The sequence below is a fragment of the Momordica charantia genome (genome assembly GCF_013281855.1).
Source record: "Momordica charantia cultivar OHB3-1 chromosome 3 unlocalized genomic scaffold, Mcharantia_2.0 BLBB01000003.1, whole genome shotgun sequence".
NCBI classification, from domain to species: domain Eukaryota; kingdom Viridiplantae; phylum Streptophyta; class Magnoliopsida; order Cucurbitales; family Cucurbitaceae; genus Momordica; species Momordica charantia.
In genome coordinates, this window is record NW_028275161.1 from 14,197,871 (window position 1) to 14,222,622 (window position 24,752).

The window sequence follows — 24,752 nt, forward strand, 5'->3', positions numbered from 1 at the left end:
GCTTCTTCAATGAAATCGTTGAGAAGTCTCATGTTGCACGTAGTTCTCTGTTGATGGGATTTTTCATGCGACCATTTGGTGGTGTTAAAGTCGCCTCCAAGACACTATGATGCAGAGCAATGCAGGGAAAGATTTTGAAGCTCCTCCCAGAAAAGGTGTCTGTCCCTAGCTCTAGATGGACCGTAATTCCCAAATAGCCAAAAATGGAACCCATCCAAAAGAGCGATCTTGAGGGAAAGGGGGTGAGTACTGATAGTAATATTTGCCACCGAGAAGGATGGATCATTCCAAAGAATGATGATACCGCCAGATGTCCCCGTTGCCCCCTTTGAAAGCCCAAGCAACGTTTCTAGAGCTCCATAGAGATTTGACTATAAATCTGTCAGCAAATTCCAACTTCGTTTCTTGAAGAATCACAATGGATGTGTTGAGGTGTTGGATGATGCTCTTGATTTGGGCACGTTTTTCTCTAGAGCCGATACCCCTAATATTCCAAGAGAGAATGCTCATATAGAAAGGGAGGGTCCGCCAGTGGTGAGGGAGGAAGAGGGTCCATCATAATTGATGGATGAATAAAGGTCGGAAAGCGCTCTTACGAACTTAGATTGCTATCTCTGTTCTTTGTTCAATTTTGGGGTCTTAGTGGGCAATGGGAGGATGCCTAACCAGGGGACGGCTGGTTTAAGGTAGAAAGAGGGGTGGATGGAGGGGTCAAGAAAGATGGGAGGAGGGGGGAGGAGGGGGGGTCAAGTTCGTCTATCTATCATCGATAACTTGCATAGCTAGGAAGTCCACATTGGTTGGGGGCTGATTGGAGGAGAGTGTTGATAGGTGGGTGAATGAGGAGGAGAAGAGTGTAAAAGAGAGGCCTGAGAGGTTGGATAAGGATTGGAAAGGTGGTTTTCCATAGCTGATTCGGAGGGAGGGGGATTTGTCTAGAATTTTGTGTCAGGTACGAAAAAGGCCTTTTTTGTCTCAATCACAATGGCTCTTGTAGGGTTGTGTTGGATAAGACAGGGGTCGGGTTATGGGGATATGTGTTCGGGGGAGGGCGCATGGGGGGATGCTGGCTGAATAGGTACGGAAATAGAGAGGGGCGAAGGGGGGCAAGGGTGAGGTAGGAGAGAGTTAACCTCTAGGCTCTCTTCCTTAGGGTTCTTCCCTTTTGAGCATTGGCAGGGGTTAAGTGTTGGACAGCTGTCGTAATAAAAGCTTCATTTGCCGTGGAGTAGTCGAATTCTATACTAGGATCAGAAAGCGCTTGCTGTGTTTTTGAAACACTGTCGCTGACCTTGTCAGGGGGCATGTCTGGAGGGTACGACCCAAGGATTGCCAGCTCCTTTATTCAACGGGCAATAGGATGAGTTTTTTGGCGATCTATCTCCATTGATTCCAACCGCATAACCTATGTTATTTTCTTTAGTGAAATAGGGGTCAATTAGGATGGGTATTGATTACGTTGTTCTAGAGTTTAAAGAGATTGTGGCTGGATGAAACCCACGGGATTTTTCTCCACGCGAATCATAGGCTCCAAAAGATCCAGCCTTGGTAGTGCCTTTTTAGATTTTTCTAGGAAACCTCCACATAGGTCGCCTATATATCTCAGGCTCCCAGCAATCGAGAGGCAGATTTCTAATGCGGATCCATCCTCCATAGGAGGGGACTACCGGGGCTTTGTAAGAGGCTTTGAAGTTTGGTGAGATCAAAGCTTCCCACTCTATACCAGTCTTTGAAGTTGGTGAGGACCTGGGCTGTTCACTACCTTCACATCTTGGGAGGACTCTGTCAGCCCCAAAAGGGTTAAGGGAGCAAAAGTAGTTAATGTGTTCTTGGAAGGCCCGCATAATTTTAAATTATACCAGTCATCGTGGAAGTGCTTTCTAAAGACAATAATGGAAGAGCTTAGGTTCGGGTTTGCGTGGGAGTAAATAGGGGTGAAGTACCTTTCTCAATTCTAGTGGTCCTGGTTTGTTCATTAAATCTTCCATGGGGAAGGTTGCGCCTGATTTTAGAGATCACAGTACGAGGTAGAGGGTTGTTGTTGACTAACCTGTGGTGTGGCAACAAATTTTTGGGGTTGGATGTTTGGTGAGAAGTCTTTAATGAGCTTGTAAAAAGAGTGCCAACCTCTAATTTCTTCTCCCACAGGGACCAGAATTTTGTAATACTCCTATTGTTGTCGAGCCTAAATATTTCCGCAATGGTGCCTTTCCTATTGAAGATTTTTCAACCCAGATGGTCTGATTGTCAATCCTCGTTTCTCTAAAGAATCTCTAATTGAGTGTGACAGTCAGGAGGGAGGAGAAAAAGGAGGTGAGTCATGTTATGGAGGACCAGTGTAGGGAAATGAAGAAGGACTTATCCTTTGAGATCTCTGAAAGTTTGAGGCAACTACCTCGGTATCTATGGTCCACTTCTATCGAGAAATGCTTCCTTTCAATCGTTGGGGATCTGTGGGTTGTTTCTGGTTATTTGGTCATGGTTAACAGAAGCTTAATATCGGCATGTGGTCGGAGATGGATGGAAGGTGGGGACTGTGGTAGGGTGGGAGGGAGGAGTGGAGAGACTCATGGTGAGAGAAAAAATCTTTACTCTGATTGTGATGTAATCTGTGTTTGATTTGTTAGCCGGATTGGATGATATGCAAAGAGTTTTCTTAAACTAGCTCTACGTTAAATTTCATTTTTGAACATTTGTTAAATGTTATTAGGGAAAATCTAAAATTATATGTCATTTGATTTGAGATATGGATAGCTTGTCATCGGCTTGAATGACTAAAAGTGGGGCTTTTACATATTTGAGAATGTGAGATTAATTAAACCTGTATGTAGCTTTGTGGTTCGGAATCTAGTTAGTTTTTTAGTACAACATGTGGGGTGAGGATTCAAACTCACGACCTTTTAGTCGGAGATAGGTTAACTAGTTGAGCTATGCTTGATTTGACAAATCTAGCTAGATTCAATGCTTTTCAATGGTGTTTGTTTCTAAAGGTTTTTAACTTTTTATTAATTATTTGTTAGGTCATATTTGGGTTGATTTGAGCCTTTTTTTGTATTTAGTTTAGGTTTATGGTTGTCTCTTTGTAGCTTCATGGTTTTCAAGTACTAAAAGTTTTCTTCTTTTCCCTTCTTGAATATTTGTAGAGTTTTATGATTTTTCTTTTCCCCCACTCAGCAAGGAAGTATCTATTGTATATCCTTGGCTTTCTAGACTTTTGCACCTTTTGTTACTATTCCATGAACATTATCTAAAATTATAATTGTCCATGAACCTATTTAGCCTTGGTTTACGAACTATGAAGGGAGTACTTCTCCATGGTCCTCCTGGTACTGGAAAAACTTCCTTGGCTCAGTTATGTGCTCATGATGCTGGTGTCAACTTATTCTATTTGAATGGACCTGAAATTATAAGTCAATATCATGGGGAAAGTGAACAGGCCTTGCATGAAGTTTTCGAGTCGGCAAGCCAAGCTACACCTGCTGTGGTTAGATTTCTTGAATTCTGAATTCTTTGCCATGGATGTCTTGATTATCCTTCAAGTTGTATAAATTTTTTAAAGTTGTTTTTATGGTTAATATTTGAGTTTCACAATCAAATATTATAATATTTTAAGATAATAATGATTGAATATAGTTTTGACGGTATGCTTTGTTCATATTCTCTGCACATACATATATCTGTTAAGTGAAAATGAGTAGTTCTTTTAACATTTAATTTAAAATGGGTGTTGATTTTGAAAGGGTGGACAAAGAAAACATCGTTTGGGTTGTTAGCTTCACCTGCATTTCTAAATTCGTTCCCCTGCCCCGTGTTCAATTCTAAAAGCAAATTTGAAAGGGTGGACAAGAAGTTGGACTAAATGAACTTGCATGATTGACATTTTTCATTGAGTGGTTGGCTATCCCTATCATTTAATTCTTATTCTGGAAGCTGGCTAATTTTCCACCATAACTTTTATAACCAGATATTAATTGATGAGTTGGATGCTATTGCGCCGGCAAGAAAAGATGGAGGTGAAGAGCTGTCTCAAAGAATTGTTGCTACATTGCTTAATCTGATGGATGGGATCAATCGAAGTGGTGGGCCACTTGTAATTGCTTCTACGAATAGGCCTGATAGCATTGAGCCTGCGCTAAGGCGGCCTGGGAGACTTGATCGAGAAATTGAAATTGGTGATTTATAGTTTCTTCATGTGTTTTCCATTTCTGATAGTATATTATACATACCATGAATTAATTTGTTTTATGTGTCTGGTTCCTTGCTAGGAAGTGCCAAGTAATAGTATCAAAATTTCTATAGGACAGCAAGTCTATGTCTATATCAGTGTGACACTAATGCTTTTTTTTCCTTTATTTAATTTTTAAGATTTTAATTCAAATCCTGTTGTGGCTTGTACGACCATATGTCTGCAATCTTGAATTGCTTGTTTGATTCAAGTTATTGGTTAGCAGTATGATCTTATAACTTGTGTTAATTGTAGGGTTGATTTCAACATGTAATGGTTCAAAGTTCAATTAGGATAGAGAAAAGATGATCTTTCAATCCCATCCCAAATTGGGATGAGAGATAACTGCAATTATGTGGAAATTTTTTTGGATAATTTTTTGTTAGTTTTAAAATAGTTATATATGTATAATAATTTGAGAAACTGAAATAGGAATCTTATTTTTCTAATAAGAAATAGGAAATATATGTAGTTTAGTTAATCAATGTAACGTGATGCTCTTAATGATGGAAATAATTTACATATGTATATGGATACATGTATGCATGCAATATGCATGCACGCACGCACATGAAAACTAAATTCAGTGCACCTTTAGCCTTCAAACTACATTTGATGAAAAAAGAACAGAAGAAGCTCGCACACTTCTACTAGTTACTATGGAAGAAACATGTAAGAAATTTATATCTTCGCTTGGGTGTATATAGGTGTGCCATCTCCCAATCAACGGTTGGATATTCTACAAATAATTCTAAGTGAAATGAAGCACTCTCTGTCAGACCTGCAAGTTCAACATCTAGCTACGGTTACACATGGTTTTGTGGGTGCTGATTTGGCTGCCCTTTGCAATGAGGCAGCCTTAGTTTGTATAAGGCGTTATCATAAGTTTACCAAGGTGGAGGATGAAGGCTATTTTGATGATGTGATTTTAGAACCTATTCTCTCTAAAGATGAAAAAAGTATCTCAGGGGTTGCTCAAAATTTGCATCTTCATCCTTTCTGACGAAGTGGTAGCCGATAATGCAGATATTTATAACTATTCTGGAATCAGGTGTAGGTTGAAGATTGTTTTTGAAGATTTTGAGATGGCTAGAATGAAAGTGAGGCCTAGTGCTATGCGAGAGGTATGTCTACCTTTTTTTTTTTGTCTTGATATGATCATGTTAGCGACAACTGACAGGTCTTATTATGCACAGTTATTAGTTAGAAATGGGAGAATTTTCAAAGCGGTTGAGAGGTCTGTGGTTAGGGTCAACTCTTTTCTTTAGGCAGTTTCTATGTTGTTTTGTAATAAGTTAGATCCTAAGTAGCACAGGCATGGACACGAGACACGGCCATAGCAATTTAGTTGAAAATTATTCTAATTTAGTTTAACTCGTACGAAGTTAAGAAAATAAAAAGAAGTAAAAATAGAATTATAAATGAAATACTAACAAAAATAATGGGGAAGCTGAAGATGAACATAGTTACAAAGGTGGCAAAGGTGGGTGGCGGCGAAGATGGACAGAAGTGGTGGTTGCAGCAAAGGCTAACGGTGACAGGGAAAGCAATTGGGGAAGGAGTCTAATGCGTTTCGTCGTGGGAAAGGCAGAAAACAGTAGCTGTAGTCTACGCATTTAGGGCTTCTTTTTTATGTTTTAAGTTCTAGTTTTTTTTATTATAGGTTAGACCTTGTTTTTCTGGATTGGAGTATTTTGTAGGTTGGTTTTTTTATATGCTCTTGTATCTCTTTCATGTTTCTTAATGAAAGTTTTGTTTTTCATCAAAAGTATCTTAGTGACATCTGACCCTATATTATAAAACTATGGTTCTATGGAAACTACATTATGAAGCATTGGACGAGCTTAGTATATGATGGGAAAAGATTATAGAGTATTTTGTTGTGTGTAGTTTAGATACCTTTGGAAAATTCTTGTGAAATAAACCTATATACGCATGAAAATGAATTTAGAAATGGGCCTGAACTTTCAATCTTATTCATTTTTAGCTTGTTCTTGTTTTTGTAAATTTTTTTGTAGTTGTGATTCCCTTGTGATTAATACGAATTTATCAACTTTTCATTAGCTCCGTTAGATTTGGAGTGTTCTGTAAACTTGTTCTTTTCACTTCTTTATGGAAAGTTAATTTCTTATCAAATCATATATGTTGGTCAAACATCTCACTAAAGACCACTTCATTCTAGGTCATACTTGAGGTACCAAAGGTAAAATGGGAAGATATTGGTGGACAAAGGGAGGTTAAGATTCAATTAATGGAAGCAGTAGAATGGCCTCAAAAACATCAAGATGCATTCAAGCGAATAGGGACTCGACCTCCAACAGGAGTGTTAATGTTTGGTCCTCCTGGATGCAGCAAAACCCTCATGGCACGTGCTGTAGCTTCTGAAGCAGGACTAAATTTCCTTGCAGTAAAAGGCCCAGAACTTTTCAGTAAATGGGTTGGTGAATCTGAGAAGGCTGTTAAATCTCTATTTGCTAAGGCAAGAGCTAATGCACCATCAATAATATTTTTTGATGAAATTGATGGTCTTGCTGTCATTCGTGGGAAGGAAAGTGATGGAGTTTCTGTCTCTGATAGAGTTATGAGTCAACTTCTTGTTGAATTGGATGGTCAGTTGAACATTTGTTTAATTCAATCTTCAATATTTTCTGGTTCTTTTACTAGCTATACAGTATACTATATAATACTGATGAGTTTTCATCACAGAGAAACAGAGATTAGGAGTTTAATGTTTTTAGAGATATGCTTAGCCTTTTATTCTAATCATTTGTGTTTTCTTTCTAAAATTTAGGTTTACATCAGAGAGTTGGTGTTACTGTCATTGCTGCTACCAATCGGCCAGATAAGATTGATCCAGCCCTTCTTAGGCCAGGTATTACCCCATATAAGAACATTTCTAAACTCATGCACCTCCCATTTACTAATACAACACATGCACCGGAACAAATGCATTGTGCCCAGCTTCTGGTTTTAATAAGCAAATGATTGTATTAATCTAGCTGATAGTACCTTTGAATAGGACGTTTTGATCGGCTGCTATATGTTGGGCCCCCAAATGAATCTGAACGAGAAGAGATATTTCGTATCCATTTGTGCAGAGTTCCGTGCAGCCGAGATGTCAGTACAAGGAAGTTAGCTTCTCTTACTCAAGGCTGTTCAGGGGCTGACATATCATTAATTTGTAGAGAAGCAGCTTTATTAGCCCTTGAGGTTTATTGAGTTCTTGTTCTTCCCCGTCTTTCGAACTTCAATTTTAAAGATTCATTGATTATTTTAATGTATATCTTACTTTTATTTTTAGGAGAACCTTGAGGCTTCAAAAATAAATATGTTGCATTTAGAAACTGCTGTTAGACACGTGAAGCCATCTGAAACTGAACCTTATCAAGAGTTATCATCCAAGTTTCAAAGACTTGTTTGTTCTACATCACAAGGAACTGATGTAGTGTATCAGCAGTGCGCAAGACAATCTAACTGGCTTTCTAAATGGTGAGTATATCCTATTTATTTATTTTAACTTCTTGTTGTTGATGCACGGTTGGATAGGCTAGATTTTTGTTCACTGAATTTGTAATTTATGTTGCATAAGATTTGTGGTTAATACACTTAAAGGAAATTGCAGATATTTTTTTTTGTTTGATCATTGTCAATTGGAAAGTATTTTTGTGATTTCCTCTGAACACGATGTTGGGTATCTAGGAAATTTACGTTATGGAATATATTATTTAAAATTACAACATTCATATTAAGATGGAGCTATTCATGGAATTGTTATGATGAAGTCGAGCCATTTTATTGTTGATGTAAATTGCATTATATTTATATTTTGTTAATATTTTAAATTGTCTAATTAGAAATTTGTCAAAAAGTTAAGGTCTTTATTTAGTTGTACCATATGTGAGACATGTCCAACTATGTGAATAGGTGAGGATTGTGTTACCTATTGACATGTGTTGTAACTTGCAACTTCCAACACTTGAATGAATTTAACTCTTTGAGCATGATTTAGTTAGTGAGGTCATCAATCTTCAAAGGACAAAATTAACCCTTTTATCCAAATTACGGCGATTCCTTCGAAAATAGAGAAAACTAAGCTTAAGAGTTGTATTGCTCTCTGATCCAATCCAACGTACTCAAATATGCCACTGATGGTTACAAAAATGAAAAGAGAAAATAGGGTTTTCTTGTCTCAACTGTGATGCTAGTACACTACCCTACCTCTTGGCTCTCCATTTATAGAAAAAAAAAAACGAAGAATTTAGTATTTGAAATCGACTGCATCCATTTTATCCAACTAGAGCAAAACTTTCTTGTCCGACACGGCCACCATTTACCATGTCTAATGCCCTTTCAGTATTATTTCGAATACCTACTCTTTTTTCCTTGCATATCTTCTTTAGTCTACTGCTTCATTTGCTATCAAAATTGAGTAGATGATTTGCCTTGTTGACACAAGTGCGATTTCATTGCTTGAAACACTGGTTGAGTTCTTTCTGCCATTCCTTTTGCTATGATACACACATCATCAAAGCAATGGCATGTATGAGGCTAATAAAATCCTACTTGATGCATGAATTAATACACCCAATTTTATTGTTCTTTTCTTGTTGTTTTTGGGAATAGCTCCTAGAATTTAGATCTGTAAATGTTCCAAAATTATTCGGGGACCCAAGGAGCCTAGGGATAGATGCAAGCAATCGGTTAAGGAATTGCTCTTAGAAAGGTCCTAATATTGCAATCCTTATTGAAAGAAGAAACCTAGTAGTCAACCTTTCCGTGAGTTTTAATAAAGTTCGGAGTAGGTATGGAGTGGAGTAAGATGCTCTTGAAGTCGATGGTGCTTTATTGAGTATCTTGTTTATTTGTGATGATTGTAGGTTGTCATTTTTGGACGTGGTTAGAGGGGTGTTTACGATGTCATTTCATTCAAATTCTCAGATAATTAATCAAGTTGGATTATCGGGTGTGTGGGCCTTCTAAAAATAGAGTTAAAAGGCATTTTGGCTAGAGTCAAGGAGCCTATATGGATTGCGTGGGTCTTCTTAATATGGAAGAAAATAAGTATAAAAAGAAGAGTCATGGATGGCAGTATCTCTTCCTCATAAATATAATTTTATAGGGCTAGGGCTTGGGGCCTCTTGATTATACCGATTTGGAGGTCTCAAGTTCGAATATTTAAGTGAGCTTAATATAAAAAATCTTTGATGTTTTCCAGATCCAGGCCTTGGGGCGGGTGCGGGTACCTCGGATATAGGAGAGCAAAGCTTGACTCCGAGCTATCAAATATATATATTTTTTAATCGTTGATATGGTTCGACCACATTTTTTAACATATTTAAAAAGATTGTCTCTACATCCCCACTTTTTCTATATTAGTTAAGTTATTTTTTAAAAAATATTAAATGGTTTTGTAATATTTTTATGCTTTTAGACCGAAGATATATTTTGTTTACTGAAGATGACTCAATAGTTTTGTAAAATTTCAACAAGACTGAAGATAAAAGAAATTTCTTGTTTACCGTCTGAAGATGACTCATTGCAAGAGTTTTTCGGCGAATGTTCGATCCCCAAAGATTTGTCTGATTATTTCAACCAAGTGGGCATTACTCTTGTTCCGATAGATAGAGCTTAGCTTCTTTTTCCAAGACGACACGTTCTTAGCTATGTTTCATATCTTTTTTTTTTTCTTTTTCTTGAGGCTTTGGTTTGCTGTTCTTTTGTTAGGTTTTGTTAAGCTGGAGTTGTATTTAGTTCTGGTTAGTTTGGTGGTTTTTTGTCTGGTTTTTTGGTTTGTTTTTTCTTTTGGGAGCAGTTGTTTTGGCTTTGTTTATTTGGTTGGTAGTTGGTTTTTGTTTTTCTCCTTTTGGAGGTTGTATCCTTGAACACTTCGTATCTTTTCATCTATCCATGAAAAGTTGTTTTTTTGGAAGAAAAAAAATATTTTTATGCTTCTAGAATTGAGTATTTATTTCATTATCTATTTATAAAATCTTAAATATGATTAAATCACCAATGAACTCAAAAGCTTAAAGTGAGTATAAATTTAATCCATTTATAGGATATCTAACACTAACACTCTCCCTCACTTGTGGGTCTGGAAATTTGCATAAGGCCTGACAAGTGGAAATAAATATAAATGGGGAAGAACTGATAATAGAGGAGTTCGAACCCAAGACCTCATGCTCTGATAACATCTTAAACATGATTAAATTATCCATGAACCCAAAAGGTTAATGTAATATTTACCGTGGTTGAATACAACAGAAACTATGGGTAAAACAGAGTACTTCTGTAAAGAGTTAGTTATTAGGCTAAAGCCCTTTAAATAGCTCATTATGTACTTCTGGAAGAACGATGAAGAAATTCCCTTTGTAATTCTCTCTAAAAGAAGTGAAAGATTAGCCTTACAGTGGACGTAGGCCAACGTTAGGCTGAACCACTTAAACCCTTGTGTCGTCTTCTTCTTCGCCTTACTCTTCTCTTACGCTCAAGCTTCTAAATTGGCAAAAGCTCTTGTTTTCCCCTAACAAAATTGGTATCAGAGCCACAGTTCACAGGAGTTTTGGTTAATTCACGAAGCAAGATCCAGCGATGGCTGTAGCGAGGTATGAGATTGAGAAGTTCGATGGAAAAGGCGACTTTGAGCTGTGGAAAATCAAGATTAAAGCTATTCTTGGACAGCAGAAAGCTTCCAAAGCAATTCTTGATCCAGCAAAGCTACCTGAGTCGATGTCAACTGAAGAAAAGGAGACAATGGAAGAGATCGCTTATGGGGCAATCATTCTGAATCTTAGTGATAGTGTCCTACGGCAAGTTATTGATCTCGAAACTGCATACAAGGTATGGAACAAATTAGATGAGATATATCTTGCTAAAGATTTACCAAATAAGGCGTATATCAGAGAGAAATTTTTCACATGTAGGATGGATAATTCAAGATCCTTGAGTAAGAATTTAGATGATTTCAAGAAACTATCTTCAGAGTTTAAAAATCTCGGTGAAAAAATAGGAGATGAAAATGAAGCTTTTATCTTGTTTAACTCTCTTCCAGAAGCATATAAAGAAGTGAAAGTGGCCTTGAAATATGGAAGAGAATCAATATCTACTGATGCAATACTTTCAGGAGTAAGAACCAAAGAATTAGAGCTATTGGCGTCTAAAAGAGAGAGAATTAACGGTGAAGGTCATTTTGCAAATGACAAAAATAAAACCGGCTGGAAAGATCAGAAAAATCAACAAGATGATAAAGGAAAATCTAAAATCAAATGTAGCTATTGTCATAAGGAGGGACATTTAAAGAAAGACTATTTTTTCCTTAAAAGAAAACAGAACTGGAAAAATAAGAAAAACAAATCTGGTGAAGCCTCAGTTGGTGAAAATGCCCTCACATATTCAGATGTTCTAGCTGCAATTTATCACAGTGCTGAACAAAGTGGATCTCAAGAAAATCAAGATTGGGTTCTTGATTCGGGGTGCTCCTACCATATGACACCTTCGAAAGCTTGGTTCAGAACTAACAAGGAATGGGATGGTGGTTCTGTATATATGGGAAATAATCATGTTTGCAAGGTAGTCGGTATTGGTACTGTATCTCTGAATATGAAAGATGGGTCTTTGAAATTGCTCCAAAATGTGAGACATGTTCCAAGTCTTAAAGAGAAACTTAATTTCTCTTGGCATGCTTGATGCCATTGGCTGTGAATACAGTGGATCTGGAGGTACTTTTGAAGTAAAAAAGGATTCAAAAGTGGTATTGGTTGGTGAGAAAGTCAATGGTCTATATGTAATCCAAAATGTAGAGTCAGTAGGAGCGGCACTTGTATCGTCAGAAGGTAGTCTTTCAAGAGGAGATATCTGGCACAAACGCTTATCTCATATAAGTGGTAAAGGCTTACAAGAGTTAGGTAAGCAAGGTATTCTACCGACAGGCCTAAATGAAGAATTGAGTTTCTGCGAACACTGCATTGTCGGAAAGGCTAAAAGGCAGAGCTTTCAGAAATCAGATCATGTGACAAGGAATTTTGGACTACATCCATTCAGATCTATGGGGACCTGCCAGAACGCCGTCATTAAGCGGTTCGAGGTATTTTCTCACTATCATTGATGATTTTTCAAGAAAAACATGGATATTTTTTCTAAAGACTAAAGATCAAGCAACTGAAAGGTTTAGAGACTGGAAGAAATTAGTTGAAAATCAAACTAGAAGAACTGTAAGATACTTAAGAACAGACAACGGTTTGGAATTCTGTGGGGAAGAGTTTAGCTCGTTTTGCAAAGACAATGGCATTACTCATCACAAGACCGTTAGACACACACCTCAACAAAATGGTGTGGCTGAACGCCTAAACAGGACAATAGCTGAGAGAATAAGGTGTCTTTTATCAGATGCTAGCCTACTAGAAAGATTCTGGGCAGAAGCTGCTTCATATGCAGTGTTTACCATCAATAGATGCCCACATACATCCCTTGGTTTTCTAACTCCTGAAGAAAAATGGACAAAGCGTCCACCAAAGCTTAACAATTTAAAAATCTTTGGTTGTGTTGGCTTTGTACACATAAACCAAGGTAAACTAAAACCAAGAGCGATAAGATGTATGTTTGTAGGGTTCACTGAGGGAGTTAAAGGTTACAGAATGTGGCATCCCACTGATCAGAGATGCATAAACAGCAGGGATGTAATTTTTAGAGAAGAAGATATGTTTATGTATCAAGAAGTTCATGAATCAACTACCAAAGCAGTTGAACAATCCAAGATTGAGGTGGAGTTACCAACTGAAATAAAGGTTAGTAGAAATCAAGTTGGTCTTGGTCACGATGAATCTGAAGTAGTGGAAGGGGATGAAACTCAACATATAGGTGAAACCTCTAGGCAACAATCTGATTTGGCTGACTACTCACTTGCTAGAGACAGACAGAGAAGAGAAATTCATCCACCAAAGAGGTATAGTGACTCCAATGTAATTGCAGCTGCCTTGAGTGTTGCACACACCCTAAATGATGTTGAACCACAAAGTTTTGAAGAAGCTGTAAATGGGCCAAATGCTCATAAGTGGATTGAGGCCATGAATGATGAGATGCACTCATTAGAAGTTAATAACACATGGACCCTAGTACCACTACCTATGGGATACAAACCGATAGCATCCAAATGGATCTATAAATTCAAAGAGGAAATTCCAGGATTCCAACAACCCAGATACAAAGCATGACTAGTTGCCAAGGGTTTCACACAAAGAGAAGGTATTGATTACTCAGAAATTTTTTCTCCAGTTGTGAAACAAACGACTATCAGAATGCTTCTAGCTCTAGTAACACAAATGGAGTTAGAACTAGATCAACTAGATGTAAAAACAGCCTTCTTACATGGTCATTTGACAGAGACAATATTTTTAAAGCAACCAGAGGGATACCAACAAAAGGGAAAGGAAAACCAGGTTTGTCTCTTAAACAAATCCTTATATGGATTAAAACAGTCACCAAGATGTTGGTACCATAGATTTGATGAATTTATTACAAAAGTGGGTTTCATTAGAAGTGCATATGACAGTTGTTTTTATGTGAAGACTACTTCAGAAAGAAATAATGTTTTTCTACTACTATACGTAGATGACATGTTATTAGCCAGCAAGAGAATGGAAGATTTACAACAGGTGAAGAAATGCTTGAAAGCTGAATTTGACATGAAAGATCTAGGAGAAGCAAAAAAGATCCTAGGCATGGAAATCTATAGAAACAGAAAACTAGCTGAGATGAGAGTTACTCAAACTTCGTATAGCAGAAGAATACTTATGAAATTCAAGATGAATGAAGCCAAACCAGTAAAAGTTCCTTTGGCTCAACACTTCAAGCTGTCATCTACAAATTCACCTGATGAAAATGATACTGAACACAAAAGGTACATGAACTCAATACCTTATTCAAGTGTTGTAGGCAGCTTAATGTACTTAATGATATGTACAAGACCAGATTTGGCTTACTCAACCAGTGTAATTAGTAGATTTATGTCAAACCCGGGAAAAAGACATTGGGAAGCTGCAAAATGGGTATTGAGATACCTAAGAGGAACTGAAAACGTAGGCATTACATACAAGCAAGTGAAAAGACAAGAGTTGGAACTTTATGGCTATGTTGACTCTGACTATGCGGGGGACTTAGACAAGAGAAGGTCCTTATCAGGATACTTATTCCTAGTTGGAGAGAACATAATAAGTTGGAAAGCTACACTCCAATCAGTGGTAGCACTCTCCACCACAGAAGCAGAGTTTATAGCCCTTTCAGAAGCAGTCAAAGAGGCTTTGTGGTTGAAGGGTCTCTTGAAAGATTTTGGTTTTGATCAATCCAAAGTAAAAATCTTCTGTGATAATCAAAGTACAATCTTCTTGTCGAAAAATCAACAATTCCACAGCAGGACCAAGCACATTGACGTAAAGTTTCATTTTGTCAAAGAACAAATTGAAAAAGGTACAATAGAAGTGATAAAAGTCCATACCTCTGATAATGCTGCAGATATGTTAACTAAAACAGTCACCCAAGCAAAGTTTGAACATTGTCTGAGATTGGCTGGAATCTACATACCTGAGAAAGGATAAAAAGCAGGTTAAAAGGGCTGGTCTTTCACCTTCTGTATGTCTTCAAAGGTGGAGATTTGTAATATTTACCGTGGTTGAATACAACAGAAACTATGGGTAAAACAGAGTACTTCTGTAAAGAGTTAGTTATTAGGCTAAAGCCCTTTAAATAGCTCATTATGTACTTCTGGAAGAACTATGAAGAAATTCCCTTTGTAATTCTCTCTAAAAGAAGTGAAAGATTAGCCTTACAGTGGACGTAGGCCAACGTTAGGCTGAACCACTTAAACCCTTGTGTCGTCTTCTTCTTCGCCTTACTCTTCTCTTACGCTCAAGCTTCTAAATTGGCAAAAGCTCTTGTTTTCCCCTAACAATTAAGTTGACGAGTTAGGGTGTATTTAATTCATTTATAGGATATCTAACGTAAGATGATATTTATTTATTATTTACTATTTTATTAAGTACGCGTTGCTTCACTCAAGCAATGCCTTTCTATCACTCCTCGCCTTGAGGTGATTAAAAGATTTTGTGCTTTGAAAGCACTGCCCTTGGCCTATAGAATTGCATCTGAGAAGTCCATTTCAACTTAGTCGATAGCTTTCTTGAGGTCCAACTTGAGCACGAGGCATTTTTTACTTTTGAAGATCCAGTCATCAACAATTTCGTTTGCAATAAGAGATCCAAACGAAATCAGTTGCCCTTACAGTAATCTGTTGCATTCGAAGGGAGGAAGACTTACTTTGGCTTCGTCGGTTCTAAGTAGCATCCCCATCTATGCCTTTTCAATTTTTAAGGCCCCCTCGAAGATTATCACAGAGATGGTCTTCACCCCCAACGCCATTTAGTAAATTGGGATAGTACACTCCCAAGAATGTATGGCTTTGGAATAGGAGATCTCAAACAGATGAATGAAGCCTTATTATAGAAATGGCTTTGGAGATATACTCAAGAAGAAGACCCGCTGTGGAAAAAAGTGATAACTAGTATTTATGAGGTAGAAAATGGGAGTTGGCTTCCTTCTTTACCGAGGAGGAAGGGCAGTGGCGGGCCTTGGATTGACATTGCCAAACAAACACTGGTCTTTCTTCGATTCACTTCTTACGAGGACCAAAATGGGAAAAAGGTAGATTCTGGAAAGACTTGTGGATTGGGCAGGACTCTCTGAGGTTAGCTTCCCCGTTTTGTTTAGCATTTTTGATAAAAAAGATAGTACTGTGGCTGATTGTTGGTCGGAAGATCAGGCGGATTAGAACCTGGGATTCAGAAGAGGCCTAAAAGACCACGAGGTGGATAGTTGGATTCGGCTAGTGAACTTATTGGCTTCCTTTCGATTAAGAAATGAGGAGGATAAGATAGAATGGAGCATCGAAGGGGAGAAGAAGTTCACCACGAAATCAGCTTTTCACAAGCTAACGGAAGTGACTCCAAGATTCCTCTCTCCTTTTGTTAAGGCCATTTGGAAATTCCCTTGCCCAAAGAAGGTGATGGTGAAAGTCTTCCTGTGGAGTATTGCTTACAGAAGCCTTAATACACATGAGAAGCTTCAGAAAAACTCCCAAATTGGATGTTATCCCCCTCAGCCTGCCTTTTGTGTCTCAAAAATGCAGAGGATATAGACCATCTTTTTATACACGGCCCTTTTGCTTACCAAGGGTGGGTCTTTAATCTTTATCATGCAAAGGTGTGGTTTGTAGGCTGTCTCCCCCGTTCGATTGAGGATTGGGTGATGGAAGTAACGCAAGGGGGACTTTTGAAAGGAAAAGGGAAGATCTTGTGGAGCTGTGCAGCTCAGGCGCTTTTGTGGAGCATTTGGAAGGAAAGAAACAAACGTGTTTTCAACAATCTTGCTCTCTCTTTTGACATTTTTTGTGAGAAACTTCAGTTTACTAAGGCCTTGTGGTGCCTTACCTATAGAAAATTTGTAATTACAGTATAGCTTTGTTTCAACATGATTGGCAAAATGTAATGCAGTTGCTCTGGGGGGCTTCTCGGCCCTGCTGTTAGGCTGTCTTTTTTGTTAATGAGAAGTCTTTGTTTCTTATTAAAAAAAAAAAGAAAAAGAGATGCATCTGGAATCTGTTTTCCTTCCACAATGGCAAATATAGTATATGGCAAGGCAGCTTTAAAGCCTTTATGATAAAACTCTTTGCAAGAATTTTATACGCATAGAATCAAGTTGATGGGTCTGTAGTCATGTACTGTTATTCGTCCCTTTTCTTGGGAATAAGACATATATGGGTTTCGGCTGATGTTTATGATCTCATTTAAAAAAATAATAATAATCTTGGAACTTCATCCTAATATCAACTGTGATGATGTTCGATGATACTTTTTGAAAAATTCTGCTGTAGAACCATCTAGCGGGAGGGTTTTATTGGTACCCAAGTCCATAACTCCCTTGTATACCTCTGCTTCAGTGAAGTCTCTCCAATGGAGACTTTTTGTGATTAAACCTCTGGATCCTCTCTTTTTCTTGGAGGCAAGCAGTCTGGTAAAATCTTGTATTTTTATCTCCTTCTCCAAGCCTTTTCACTTTAAACTTTTGTCTCCAGAAAGATTCCTCCTTGGCTGCAAGTGTGAGGAGCTGTTCCCTGATTTTGGATCTTTCTTTGTATGATTCAGAGGAAGAGGGTCGTATCTTCCTAGGAGTTGATAGCCTTCAATTCTGATGTGAGGGACATATTTTGTATGGATGCAGCCAAAATGTTATTTCTTCCATGAATTTGAGAGCAGATTTTAGTTGCTTGAATTTCATCATCTGTCCGTTGCCCGGGCCATCCCACAATCTGAGTTTTCCACCAATTTTCTAAGGGAGGAAATAGGCGTGCGTCAACCACATATTTTCAATCCTAAACTTAATTGGCATTCTCCTGAAATAGAAGAATGGGGAAGTGGTTTGAGGTGAAGAATCTTGTCTCCAATCACTCACAAAAATTCTATATTCTTAAAATTTCTAAAAAATTTAATTATGTTTTTCTATTGTGTGCCTCACAAAAAAAATTCCTTGCTTTTTTTTGCACTTTGCACTTAAACTCTCGAGGGCTATTACGCTTTAATGAGCCTCGAGCTTTATAAAACACCAATGAGGTGGACTAGGACTAGGTCCAACGTCTTCTTTTGAATGCATGTGATTCAAGAGTTTTGTAATGGCCCTTAATTTTAATTATTGGAGTCCTCCCTTCTTGTAATTTATGTCTTTTTATTTCTTTCTTCAGTCTTTTGTGGTGAGGTAATTCTTTATTTAGTGCTAATTCTTTTCTCCACAACTCTTCTTTGATTGATAAAGTAGGTCCCTTGTAAAATCTACTTTGTCGCTCTTCTCTCAGTTTCCAGCTCGTGTTCATCACATGCTCGAAGGCTTCAAATGAGTAGCAAAAAATTGGGTGCTCCAGCAAACTCAATCATGAACAAGGTTTCTCACAATGGTTTTTTCAAATACTGAGGTTTCTCAAAATTGGGTGCTCCAACACATTCTTTTTGAAGACGATGTTTAATATGCTGTCCCCTCAAGTATGAAGATACCATTTATAACACATTGTGGGCTCGCATGATTTCATTCACCATGTTCCTTGAAAATATCCTGCTCTGGAGGTGTGCATTCATTTTCTTTCCTTACAGATTCTTGTTCATTTTTCTTTTTTGAGCATATAGTTTCTAGTTTGAAATTTATCTACTCTCTCTCCTTCTGGTCATTTTGTGTTGAATATAATGTAGGATAGCTATTTAGTTATAGTCAAGGATGGATTAATGAAGTTGGTAAAAATTAGAGAACTGACGAAGTATCATTGTGCGGGTGCTTGTTTGCAGGTGTGATATGGGACAGTTTTTACGAGGCTCGTGGGGTGGATGCAAACAAAGAAAAAACAACCTGCCATCATGGAAATGTCTTGCTGTTACCGTAGTTGATGCATAAATTGAAGCGGATGCTAGAGTGGGACCCTCCATAGCATCATGTGACCAAGTATGCAATCTTACTTGTGCAGATTTATGATATTCAATCTCATATAGCAAGAAATTCAAAAATTTCCGGGACAGTAGCACGAGCAGAAATGGTGGAAAAAAGTGTAGAGGACTTGTAGCACAAGTTGTGTCAAAACCTATGATGGATATGTTATTCTACTCCTTGTCTTGCAGTTTCTTTTGTGGTCTTATGAAATATATGGCTGGAGTGAGTGTTCAGTAATGTGGAGAGGTCTTAAGAGGAGGTATCGGTCTCGACTAGGTATCATACCTTCATTTCGGTTTATCTTATCCTACTAAAGTTCTAGCAACTAAGATCCCTCGTTTTTTTTTCGAATTGGAGTGATTTATGTTAGTTTTTTAGTTTGAGATATATAGTATATAATTTGAATAACTATTGCTCTTGCTTCTTGTATTCTTAAATTTGGACAACTCTTGTTTCAAGTTGTTTTTCATTTTGAGTTACCGCTAACTTGAGCTCAGGTTGGCAAATGGATTAAAGCAAGCGACTTGAGTTGAAAGTAGTAGATAAGATTGAATAGAGAGTTTAGACTCAAATATACTAGTTTACGCTCTTTATGAATCTCAATCATAGCCATTAATTTTTGGGAGAAAAAAAGAACGAGTGTCAAAAGAGTTATGAATAAAATTTTATTTCCATCTTGAAATCAAATATCAGTATTTGGGAGTAATGGTAGAATAATTAATTTTGAAAAAAAGAGATATATAATTGAATTTTAAAAATTATCATCTGAGTCATACTTTAAAAATATTTTTACCCTTTCAAAAATCAATTTTTTTAATTTGTCAAATATGGATCCTAACAAAAAAAAAAATTTGACAATGGCAAGAGTAATTTTGGTCATAATCACTCCCAAACACACCCTTACAAACACTTAGAAAACACAAAAACAATACAAAATCACATTTCCAGATAAAATATTTGCCATTGTTTTTTGTTTCGAAAACAACTTTTACAAATTATCGTCAAAATAGAGAACTTTTTTCAAACACAGGAAAAAAAAACTTCAAAATTGAACACGATTCAATCGATTGGGAATCGAAGAACATGTGTGATTATAGTAGATTGAATCACTCATCCTAAAGTTCATTGCAAACATGATTCTACTTTAGAACAAGATTCTCAGTTCCAATAACAACTATATTCCATCAGTGGCAATAAAACTCATCATACTGAAGTGCTTTTGATGCATGTTCAGCTGATTTCGTATCCAAGTCCAGTTGATCAAGTTTTGAATAAATCTCAAAGGATTTAGGATGAGTTGCATCACCAGCTGAGAAGACATGAGATTTCTTATCTATCTCAATCCAACTCCACCCTGCACTTTTCCTTACCTTTTCTTGTTGCATCTTTTTTCTAATATCTCCCACCTGACCCCACAAACCAGCTCTAGCATAGATATGAGCAAGTGTAACATAAGGTGCAGCATTACTTGGATCCATCTCAATGAGTCGATATGCGACCTCCCTCCCGAGCTCGACCTCGCCATGAACTTTGCAAGCGCCTAATAAGGAACACCACATGACGTAATTAGATTCGTAAGGCATCTGCTCCAATAATTGCTTGGCTTTTTCTATGTGGCCATTTCTGGCATAGAGATCAATCAAACAAGCATAATGATCGATTTGAGGATCTAATCCGTATTCGCTGCCCATTTTATTGAAATATTCAACTGCCTCATCTAAAAATCCAGCATGATTGCAGGCAGTCAAAACTGCAGTAAAACAGACATGATCTGGCAAGAAACCTTCTTCAATCAACAAAATCTCAAAGAGCTTTAACGCATCTGAGCCTCTACCACATTGAGCAAAAGTCATGATCATCGAAGTTGACAACACGCTATTCTTTTCGACCGTCTGATTGAATATAAAGAAGGCTTCATCAACACTCCCGCACTTTGAGTACATATCTAGCAAAGAACAGACCACAAACACATTATTTTCTGATCCCATTTTTGTAACTAGAGAGTGCACTTTCCTTCCTTGTTCAAGCACTGTTAGACTCCCACAAGCATTTAAAACACTGGTTAATGTATGATCAGTTGGGCTCAAATTACTAGACCTCATTTCTACAAACAGTTTCAATGCTTCTTCCCCATATAAGTTTTGAGAATACCCTGATATCATAGAATGAAATATGATATTATCCTTCACTCTTGTCTCATAGAAAAGCAGAGCAGCATCTTCTATTCTTCCTAGTTTTGAGTAACAATCAATAGTGGAGCTAATAACAAAACTGCTAAATGTAAAACCAAATTTGATAACATGAGCATGAAGCAAATTTGCAAGACGAAGCTGAAGATCATCCTCTAGTGTTGGGCATGAACTAATAACGGTGACATAAGTAAAACAGTTGGGTCTAACCTGAGTTACCAACATTTCCTTAAACATGAAGATGGCTTCGCTCCCACGCCCATTTTGGGAAAGTCCAGATATTATAGAAGTCCAAGAAACTTGATCGTGAGTTCTCATGCCAAAGAAGACTCGTTTTGCATCCACGATGGCATTACATTTGGCGTATAAATCAACCAGTGCACTGTTCAAAAATAAGTTCTCTTCAAATCCAATTTTAACAATTTGGGCGTGAATTTGCAGACCATTAAACAAATTCAGAGTCTTAGCACAAGAATTAAGAGCAGAGCAGAGACATACTTCGTCAATTTTGCTCCTAAGCTGCACATTCTGCAAACTTTGACTAATTAATTTGTGTTTTCTTTTATCAAGCAATCCTACTTTACTAGCAGCAACAAGATTAGGGTTATCAAGTTCAACTGATGGAACACTTTGACTAGAATGACTTGTTTTAAAAAACTTAGATGAAGCCATCCTGTGAATTAATAAGATAAAATTAGACCTCATAAATAAAAACAAACCGAAAATGTCAAGAAACTCAACTAGAAAACTAATAAAATAATCATTAAACTCAAAAAAAAGCACATCAACTTTGGAATAATAAAACTCAAACTAAGAATAGAATCATTAGTACTTCACATTTCTTCAAGAAAATACACATCAACATCATCGAACATCATCGAGTAAATACCCAAAGTATATACACCATTAAAATAAACCAGTTTGAAGCAAAAACGATGAATTGTTAGAAATTACTAAATAGAATCTTACTTGTTTATGCTGAGAACTCGTTGGCCTTCGAGGCATCGTGGGTTGCCCGCATCGAGGGTCGTGGCTCTCCCCAACTTTTATTCTTCTCCTCCTCATTTTCCTCTCCCACGTCCCACCCAATCTCCACCCACTTCTTATCCTCCTAATTTCCTTTTTTCAAATTTTAAAGAATGCACAAATGCTATTAGTAAGCATAAAACAAAATACATTTCGAAATTTCAGTCTCATGCTCAAAACAAGGTTTGAAGCACAGACTTGGGTTTAATCAAACAATTCAATTCTGGGTATTCACAGAAACAACTTCAACCCGATCGCTATCTTACTATTACACATCTACATTCTCAAAGGCCAACTCCCGCACGCAACTACTCAATCAATGCCCTCAGTTTCAGACACACTCAGATTATTAGCAGTGCACTCAAATAACAATTGGTATCCAGGGTAATTTCAGAGCAACTAATGAGTTTGGATAATCGTACAAGAAGAAACACCAAACCAAGTGAAATTCGACATATTAACGATCAGCTAGTTCTATACATTCGAGGCTAACCCATTTAGCGCAAGGGAGAAAGGATGGCAGCATCCAAACAGCAATATCAAATTTCCATGCTATTTTCGATAACCCAGATGTGTAAAATCAGAAATATCAACTTTTGTATACGAGACGTACCGAGCTTCGGCGAGGTGAGAGTTGAACTGAGACGAAGGGTAGTCCACTACGATTTTATAATGAAAGCAGAGGAGGAGGAAGATCCATTAAAAATGGTCACCGCCGTCGGAGATGGTTGCCGCCGCCGGAGATGGTCGCAGAGAGAGAGTGAAGGGGGGTCGTGAACTCATATTGATCGAAGAGGGCGACGGTATACACAAGTAGGTGTTTTACCAAAGGAACAAAATTCCCATTTCCCAGTGAGAGCGAGGTTAGAATTGGCCCCTCAGTCTAAAAATTATATATTATTTAATATCTTCTATTTTTATTTTATTTTATTATTTTATTTTATATATATGAATGTCCGAGTGAGTTTGCACAAACTCTGACTAATCTCACGAGATAATATGTTACTATAAAAATATGTTATTTTTATAGTGATCTATTAGATTTTTTTTTTTACAAATTTACGTATCTATTAAAAACAATTAAAATACTAGAATTATATTAGATATTAAGTCTATTTATTTTATGTTTAATGGTTTGTGAATTTAACCAAAGGTTAAATAAGTCATAAATCTTGTACACAAATTGAAAATTCAGAAATTTATTATATATTTTTAAAGCTAAACTAACCATTAGAAAGAAAAGTAAAAATAAAAGCTTAAAAATTTCTTAGACATTTTAAAATTTAACGACTTATTAAATACAATTTAAAAGGTACCAGACTAAATTAAATTAAAGAGATGTTGATTTTATTTATTTATTAATATTACACTAATATTCATAAATGTTATTTTATCCTATTTCACTATCAAAGACGGTAAACATTTTCATGTGTGGACTCATTGAAAAATTAAATTGAAAAGGGCATATATATTTATTTTATTTTTAGTCCAGTATGTTTAAAAATTAAATTAAAAGGTGTATATATATATATATATATATTATTTGTATGCTTAAGTGATTTTTTAGACTTATGATTTAAAAAGTTTCAATTCAATCCCTTGCATTTTAACATTTTTCTATCATTATTTTTTCATGACGAATGTTATGATTGACTAATGATAAAATTATGATAGTTAATGAGTTCGTAGAAATTTAGAAGAAGAATTAAACTAGTTTTTTAGGGGAAATTTTCTAATTCTCTTTTCAAATTTCTATGAAGTTAGTAGAAAATTTCAATTTCTCGTTTCTTAAGTACTCTAATTTCTCCTCTAGTTTTTTCTTTTCTTTTTTTTTTCAACTTAGTGAGGATGAGGTTGACAATACTTTCTAATTTGAGCGTTTATAAAAAGTACTATTTGTTGTAACAATTTCTATAAAATAGTTTTATTTAAAAAATTTGCGGGTTCTGTTACCTATTCTTAAAATCAATTTTAATCACGAGTTTGTTTGATCGCACTAAATTTAAAAGTAATTCTACAAATGTAAAATCTATAGTATATATAAATAACAGGATTAGAGAAACTTTTTTTTGGCTGTTTTTGTCTTTCGTTTTTTACCCATTTGAATATGAATTTGATGGCAAATTGATCCTTTTACATGTATCAAATTCATTAGTTATAATTATATTTATAAAAAACTGCAGCTATAATTATTTCGTGATTAATTAAGATGAGATTAAACGATAAATAGATGAATAGTGGGTGGAAATAAATGTTAGGCTTCATATTCCAACATTTTATCCTTGAATTAGTACCACTTTTTTATTGAGACTCATTAAAGAAATTCATCAGATTTTGGAAAATAGATCCATGATATTCTTACTTTTAATTTATTTTAATAATATAATAATGAACTATTACAAGTCAAGTGACTAAGGACCATCATTTTTTTAAATTAGGACGGAAATAGATTGTGGACGTTCTTAAAAAATAATAATAATAAAAAAAGGAAGATTGTGGACGTTTTAGATACTAGTAAGAAACACGTGTCTTGCACGTAGAATCTTATATTCTAAATTAAAGTAAAATAAATAGTATTTTTTAAGTTTATAATATTATCATTTTAAAGAAAGAAAGTGATTATATATAAATATAAATTCAAGGTATGATATTGAGAGGGATAAAAATTGTTTGCCCTCACTTTGTAAAAATAATTACAACATTTCACATATATAAATCAAAAGCATCACTTTAAAAAATAAATAAATAAAAATCAAACTCATAAGCATTCTTATTATTCAAATTATGAGAATGATCGA

General features: G+C 36.3%; 2 protein-coding genes and 1 long non-coding RNA gene across 5 annotated transcripts in view; 1 reads left to right on the forward strand and 2 right to left on the reverse strand.

The window, feature by feature from the left end:
* The window catches only part of LOC111020456 (calmodulin-interacting protein 111), a 28,164-nt gene extending 8,996 nt beyond the window's left edge, over positions 1–19,168 (forward strand). Inside the window, 9 exon segments of the mRNA XM_088121469.1 lie at positions 3,280–3,484; positions 3,965–4,172; positions 4,933–5,212; positions 5,214–5,349; positions 6,408–6,834; positions 7,017–7,097; positions 7,245–7,435; positions 7,527–7,714; positions 18,601–19,168. Of these exon segments, the coding sequence (XP_087977595.1) occupies positions 3,280–3,484; positions 3,965–4,172; positions 4,933–5,212; positions 5,214–5,349; positions 6,408–6,834; positions 7,017–7,097; positions 7,245–7,435; positions 7,527–7,714; positions 18,601–18,706 (1,822 nt within the window). The 3' untranslated portion in view covers positions 18,707–19,168.
* On the reverse strand, positions 7,721–15,181 carry LOC111020457 (uncharacterized). The gene is made up of 4 exons (XR_015789675.1): positions 14,884–15,181; positions 14,715–14,792; positions 10,947–11,054; positions 7,721–10,870 (listed from the first exon to the last, which is right to left on the reverse strand). It is a non-coding gene; the product is annotated as an uncharacterized LOC111020457 (long non-coding RNA).
* Positions 19,169–19,777: 609 nt separating the features above from the next.
* On the reverse strand, positions 19,778–22,805 carry LOC111020490 (pentatricopeptide repeat-containing protein At2g13600-like). Of its 3 annotated transcripts, XM_088121889.1 has the most exons (5): positions 22,568–22,805; positions 21,898–22,047; positions 21,427–21,456; positions 21,139–21,310; positions 19,780–20,631 (listed from the first exon to the last, which is right to left on the reverse strand). In XM_088121889.1, the coding sequence occupies exons 3-5, from the start codon at positions 21,453–21,455 to the stop codon at positions 19,924–19,926; spliced, it is 909 nt and encodes a 302-aa protein (XP_087978015.1). In that variant the 5' UTR covers position 21,456; positions 21,898–22,047; positions 22,568–22,805; the 3' UTR covers positions 19,780–19,923. The 3 variants fall into 3 exon arrangements, with proteins under 3 accessions (XP_087978013.1, XP_087978015.1, XP_087978014.1); XM_088121887.1 differs by having other exon boundaries at positions 19,778–20,631; positions 21,139–21,456; XM_088121888.1 differs by lacking the exons at positions 21,427–21,456; positions 21,898–22,047; positions 22,568–22,805 and having other exon boundaries at positions 19,782–20,891; positions 21,139–21,274.
* Between the last annotated feature and the right edge of the window lie 1,947 nt (positions 22,806–24,752).

What these genes read in the sequence shown, in the direction of transcription:
- LOC111020490 (XM_088121887.1), bottom strand. Translation starts at nt 21,993, where the DNA reads ATGAGGAGGAGAAGAATAAAAGTTGGGGAGAGCCACGACCCTCGATGC. An exon ending in CGAGTTCTCAGCATAAACAA is followed by an intron (nt 21,457 to 21,897) that starts GTAAGATTCTAT and finishes CAAAGTTTGCAG; the next exon opens with AATGTGCAGCTTAGGAGCAA. An exon ending in AGGAAATGTTGGTAACTCAG is followed by an intron (nt 20,632 to 21,138) that starts GTTAGACCCAAC and finishes ATATTCAATCAG; the next exon opens with ACGGTCGAAAAGAATAGCGT.